This window comes from Camelina sativa, chromosome 18, assembly GCF_030686135.1.
Source record: "Camelina sativa cultivar CO46 ecotype springtype chromosome 18, ASM3068613v1".
NCBI classification, from domain to species: Eukaryota; Viridiplantae; Streptophyta; class Magnoliopsida; order Brassicales; family Brassicaceae; genus Camelina; species Camelina sativa.
Window position 1 is genome coordinate 1 of NC_141897.1, and position 6,851 is coordinate 6,851.

The 6,851-nt window shown below is 31.7% G+C and overlaps 1 protein-coding gene and 1 non-coding gene across 2 annotated transcripts; both read right to left on the reverse strand.

The window, feature by feature from the left end:
• Window positions 1-1,014: 1,014 nt before the first annotated feature.
• On the reverse strand, window positions 1,015-1,102 carry TRNAS-GCU (transfer RNA serine (anticodon GCU)). The gene has a single exon. It is a non-coding gene; the product is annotated as a tRNA-Ser (tRNA).
• Window positions 1,103-3,044: 1,942 nt separating this feature from the next.
• LOC147921246 (ATP synthase subunit b, chloroplastic) lies at window positions 3,045-5,929 on the reverse strand. The gene is made up of 2 exons (XM_087499191.1): window positions 5,785-5,929; window positions 3,045-5,053 (listed from the first exon to the last, which is right to left on the reverse strand). The coding sequence occupies exons 1-2, from the start codon at window positions 5,927-5,929 to the stop codon at window positions 4,644-4,646; spliced, it is 555 nt and encodes a 184-aa protein (XP_087355317.1). The 3' UTR covers window positions 3,045-4,643.
• Window positions 5,930-6,851: the final 922 nt, after the last annotated feature.

Sequence of the window (6,851 nt, forward strand, 5' to 3'; positions counted from 1 at the left end):
ATTAAATATAGGTTACGTCGGTGCTAGAGTTTTTAACACGTGTAGATAGCAAATAAAACTTACTTTATTGATCATTACATAGAATTCAATTAAGATATTGTATGAAAATATTATTTCTTTAATTCTCATAAGAGAATGAAAGGATTTTTGATTGAGTAAGTTCAACAAAGTCTTTTTAGACTATCTTTCTTTATTTTTTCCTTATATAAAAAATATATTAATAACTCAATCAAAATTAAATTATCCACAAGAACACCAATTTTTGTTATGCTTAATATATTTAATTTGATCTGTATTTGTTTTAATTCTGCCCTTTTTTCAAGCACTTTTTTAGTCGCCAATTGCCAGAGGCCTACGCCTTTTTGAATCCAATCGTAGATGTTATGCCCGTAATACCTCTTTTCTTTCTTCTCTTAGCCTTTGTTTGGCAAGCCGCTGTAAGTTTTCGATAAAATGCAATTCTTAATACTGTTTTAAAAAAATTCACGTTTTTTGTTCTTCCAACAATTCAAAAGATCAAAAAATCTTGACGGCAGCCATACTAAATCTGGATCATTTCTATTTCCTAAATTTTATCCTCTTTTCCCTAAATGAAAGAACCTAATTAGATTCGAGTTCACAAAAAAAAAAAATATCTAGATGTTGGTATGCAAATCTGTTTGAATATCAAAGATTCGACTATTATCTTAATTACAACTGACTTTCTGAAACTTTTTTTTTTTTCTTTTTTGGTATCAAAATTAGATATTTGATATAAAAATAGAGAATCTATTCTCTTTTTTTTTTTTTAGTAAGATCTTGGAGATTGTGTAATGCTTACTCTCAAACTTTTTGTATACACTGTAGTTATATTCTTTGTTTCTCTCTTCATATTTGGATTTCTATCTAATGATCCAGGACGTAATCCGGGACGTGAAGAATAAAAAAGAAAGGTTTTTTATTGCTTTATTTAATTAGTGGAAATGCTCTAATTTTATTAGGATTTTATCTATTACACATCATCAAAAGGAGAAAGGGAAAGAGAGGGATTCGAACCCTCGGTACGATTAACTCGTACAATGGATTAGCAATCCAACGCTTTAGTCCACTCAGCCATCTCTCCGAATAAAAAGGGATACTTATTAGGTTCCATTAAACAAAAAAAAGGTTTGAAAAAGAACCTTCTCCACTTTATTCTTAAAAAGCTTTCTTTTTTTGTATAGATTATTCTTTATATTATATATATTTTTTCATTTTCTATATTTTATTATATATATATAAATTTCTTTTTTATTATATAAATATATTTATCCTCTATTTATATATATAATATATATATTACTATTATATAAATAAATGTTTTTGTTTTTATAGAACTTTCTCAGTAATTCTAGTTACATTAAAAATTTAGCTAAAGATTAGGCGCGAACTCGAAAGAGAAATAAATAAAACTACAATCATAGAAATAGAGAATCCTTTTTTTTTGTCTCGTCAAAACACAAGTAAAAGATCTTTTTTATTTTAATAGCCTGGCCTGGTCAGTCCCCAGCCGGGCCTTTTTTTGTTAAAATTAAAAAGACTCATCCGATGGATTTTTAGACAAAAAAAGATTTGAAATAAAAAAAGTGGAATTTAATTCGCTTTTACTAATTTTATTAAGTCAACGCTAGAATTTTCTAATTTTTTTTCAGATTTTTTTATTACACCCCCGATTACTTTGTTCGACAAAAGGTTAATTTATATGCAATAATTGCATTGTAGCGGGTATAGTTTAGTGGTAAAAGTGTGATTCGTTCCTTTAATCCCTTTAATAGTTAAAGGGTCTCTCGGTTTGATTCATCTTCCGATCAAAAATTTTATTTCTTAAAAGGATTTAGTCCTTTCCCTTTCAATGAAAGATTCAAGGAAGATTATAGATTCTCGTAATTTGTATCCAAAGACTCTAATCAATTGTAAATTTGGATTATGAAATTTCGAAACATAATTTTTGAATTGGATGACTATTTACAATTCAATAAGTATAACAAGAGGATCCATGGATAAAGCTAGAAAAGTGTCTTTCTTATCGTAACTAAATCTTCAGTTCTATATCATTGTTTGGTATAGAAAAAATTGAAGCAAAATAGCTATTAAACGAGAACTTTGGTTTACTAAAGACATCGACATATTATATTGTTTTAGCTCGGTAGAAACCAAATACTTTTCCTAAGGATTCCGTTAAATAGAAATAAAGAACGAAGTAACTAGAAAGATTGTTCGAGTTCGCCTGATCTATCTTCTAGAAGGATCATCTATAAAGCAAAATTTTCTGTGAAAGTACCCAGACGGAAAAAAAGCTAACATAGATGTTATGGGTCGAATTTTGATTTCGTTCCCGTCTTTTTTTATTTGGGAAGTTCTCCATCCATCATAAAGGAGCCGAATGAAACCAAAGTTTCATGTTCGGTTTTGAATTAGAGACGTTAAAAATATAAAAATGATCGATCGACGTCGACTAAAACCCTTAGCCTTCCAAGCTAACGATGCGGGTTCGATTCCCGCTACCCGCTCTAAATTCACAATTGCCCCTTTTTTTTATTAGAGACAATTTTCTCTATTAGAATTGTCTAATAGCAATTGTGTATTGAATTCAGTTCAATACACAATTGCTAAAAAGATTTCGCACATTCTTTTTTTTTAACAATTGGAAAGTAAAAAAAAAAAGCGAAAAGCGTCCATTGTCTAATGGATAGGACATAGGTCTTCTAAACCTTTGGTATAGGTTCAAATCCTATTGGACGCAATATCAATATATCTATATTGATATTTATCTATTATTTCCATTTCTATATATTATATATAATATATTTTTATTCTATTTCGAAAAAAGCTAAGAAATAAATAGAATAAGAAAGAAATTCTGAATGCTTTAAGATTTAATATTAAACAGATATATAGTTATATACTTCTTTCTATTATATATACTTGACTTGTAGACTTCTATTTATAGATTATAGAATTTCTTAAAAATTTAATTAAAATTAAAGAGTCAAATTGACTAAAGAATCAAAAAAAAGAACGTTTCATTTCTTTTTTTATACTTTCTCCTGAAGTAGAAAACGTTCTAGTTGCTCTTGAATACCTTCTTTCAAAAAGCTTTCTGCTTCAGCGGTTAATGTCTTGGTAGAGGCTATGATTTCTTGAAACTGAGGTTTATTCGTTTTTAAGTAAGTGCGTAACTGAACGAGAAATTTTCTTACTTGTCCAATTTCTAATCCATCCAGATAACCATTTGTTCCGGTATAAATGGTCATTACCTGTTCTTCCACTGTGAGAGGGGCTGATTGGGATTGTTTCAGTAACTCACGCAATCGTTGACCTCTTGCCAATTGATTCTGAGTAGCTTTATCGAGATCAGAAGAAAATTGGGCAAAGGCTTCTAATTCAGCGAATTGAGCCAATTCCAATTTTAATTTTCCAGCTACCTGTTTCATAGCTTTAATTTGAGCGGCGGACCCTACTCTCGAGACAGAAATCCCTACATTAATAGCAGGTCTGATTCCAGCATTAAAAAGATCGGCGGATAAGAATATTTGTCCATCTGTAATGGAAATTACATTAGTAGGAATATAAGCTGAAACATCTCCTGACTGGGTCTCGACGATTGGTAAGGCAGTCATACTTCCTTCACCTAATTGAGAGCTTAATTTAGCGGCTCTTTCTAAAAGACGTGAATGTAAATAAAAAAACATCTCCTGGATAAGCTTCACGACCCGGCGGTCTTCGTAATAGAAGAGACATTTGTCTATAAGCTTGTGCTTGTTTGGAAAGATCATCATAAATTATTAAAGTGTGTTGTTCACGGTACATAAAATATTCAGCCAAGGCTGCTCCTGTATAAGGCGCGAGGTATTGTAACGTAGCTGGGGAATCGGCCGTTTCAGCTACCACAATAGTGTATTCCATTGCCCCTCGTTCCTGTAAACTGGTCACTACCTGAGCCACGGAAGAAGCTTTTTGACCAATAGCTACATAAACACATATTACATTTTGACCTTGTTGATTGAGAATTGTATCTGTGGCTACTGCTGTTTTACCGGTCTGTCTGTCACCAATAATTAATTCTCGCTGGCCGCGTCCTATAGGGATCATGGAATCAATAGCAATAAGTCCTGTTTGAAGGGGCTCATATACAGAACGTCTCGAAATAATACCTGGGGCAGGAGATTCAATTAACCGAGATTCAGAAGCTGAAATCTTACCTCGACCATCAATAGGGTTAGCCAAGGCGTTTATAACACGCCCCAAATAAGCCTCACTCACGGGTATCTGAGCAATTTTTCCCGTAGCTTTGACTGAACTTCCTTCTTGGATCATCAAACCGTCACCCATTAATACAACACCAACATTATTTGATTCTAAATTAAGAGCAATACCTATAGTACCCTCATCGAATTCTACTAATTCACCTGCCATTACTTCATCAAGACCATAAACACGAGCGATGCCATCGCCCACTTGAAGTACGGTACCGGTATTTACAATCGTTACTTCTCTATTATATTGCTCAATACGTTCACGGATAATATTACTAATTTCGTCGGCTCTAATGGTTACCATGAGTATTGTCCTGATTCTTTTTTGAAAGAAAAAAAATAATGCCTATCATAATCGTAAGGAAAGGACTAATCAGTTATTTCTTTCATCGTACCAAACATCCCAATATTTGCATTAATAGTACGTAAATGTAACTCGTTACTCAAACAACTATTAAGGGTTCCTATAGCTCCTTGTAAAGCTTGTTGGAAAACCCGTTCGCGGACTTGATTAATTGTTCTTTGTTGCTCAAAAAGAATGGTTTCATTTTTGTAATTTTCTAATTGTTTCAAAGTCTTATAAGTTGAATTAATCAAATTTAATTTTTCTCGTTCGATTTCAGAGTATCCATTCACGCGAAACTGATCCGCTTCCGTTTCTACTTTACGCAAGCGAGCCCGGGCATTTTCTAATTGTTGAATAGCTCCTTCACGCAGTTCTTCTGAATTTCTAATAGTATTTAATATCCTCTGCTTTCGATTATCTAATAAATCATTTAATGAAAGTAGATTATCTTTCCATTCATTAAAAAAAAAAAAAAAGTTCTATGATCCCTTCCCGAACCAAATATGAATCTTTCGATTCATTTGGCTCTCATGCTCATTTATTCCAATCATTTATCAATTATTTATGAGACTTCCATTCCCATCTTTTTCATGCAATGAGCCTACCCTCTCCCGAGTTTTTTTATTCAATTCATATTCAATATATATTTATATCGAAAAAGATCACCAATCCAAGATAAAAATATTCGGAGGATTCTTCTGACCAATGAAAAATCAATAATTGTCAGCAAAGTTGTTTTTTTTTTTCTTGAAATCCAAAGAATTCTTATTACTTTATACGTAGGTTATCAATTCTGCATTATAAAAAAAGACTCAAAAAATTTTATCGACATGAGTGTTTTATATCGAAAAAAGTCTACCAATTCTTTTTGAAATTTTTATTCAGTTTTTTATTAGACTACATTTTTTAATTTTTTAATAGTAGAAAGAGTACCATGTTGCATCTGAACTTCAAACAGTTTAGCTTTAACCATGTTAATTAATTGTCCCAATTTTTGGTTGATAGAGAATCAAAGTAAAGCGGACTTACCAAAGAATAACGAAATGCTATGGTTCTAAAATATGATTTTTTTTATTCAGAAGTAATTCGCGGGATTATGCACTTTTTCCTAGTTATAGTGCCACTGGGTGAATCCAGCCTATTCTTGAAATGAACAACTCACACACACTCCCTTTCCAAAAAAGATCAATACACCGAAAACTACACTTAGATTTATTGGATTTGTTGCTAAAATATCGGTATTAAATCCGAAACTCCCGGCGGATGGCCAGTGACCCAAGTAAACGAAAGAATCGGTTAAATTTTTCATATAATCTCCTCTTCTAGCTAAACTATAAAAAAAAGAACTCTGTCCTTTTTTTTTATTCTTTTTATTTTCAATAAAAAGAAATTTTAATTTAATAATTTAATTTACCTCTTTGGATATTTGTAAACAGAATCAAAAACCTATTCTATTTACAAACGTATTTTCCAAAATTTTTAATTTTCAATAATAATAATGAGACTTATTAGAATTAAGCTAGAATTTGAGACCAAGTTTTATGTCAAGTTCAAAAAACCTAAACTTCCTTTTTTTCGCAACACTCCTTAAAAAAAGTTTCTATTAAACTAAAAGAATAAGGGGAAGGAAGAAAGCGAATCGATGTGCTAATTCCCCATCCTCAAATTAGTCCTTCCCAAGGATTGTTGTCTCAATGAATAATTGTAGGAGTTAAATCTTGATAGAATTAAAAAACTACAAAAAAAAATCCCGAATTTTATGATTTCTGGGATTAAACAAAAGGATTCGCAAATAAAAGCGCTAATGCTACAACCAGGCCATAAATTGTTAAAGCTTCCATAAAAGCCAAACTAAGCAATAAAGTACCTCGGATTTTTCCTTCTGCCTCAGGTTGTCTCGCGATACCTTCGACAGCTTGACCCGCAGCTGTACCTTGACCAACTCCAGGTCCAATAGAAGCAAGCCCAACAGCCAACCCAGCAGCAATAACCGAAGCAGCAGAAACCAGTGGATTCATGATAAGTTCCTCACACCAAAATAAAGAAATAGTTAATGATACAATCATCAAATGACTTAGGACGTAATTCTAATTAAGTAATCGCTAAGATTCATCAAGCCAAAATAACCAAAAACTAGAATTGAAATAATATAATAAAATGAGTGAATCATAAGAATTACTTTAATAGTAGTTCCTATTCACGGGATTTTTAAAAATCCATAATATAGATAT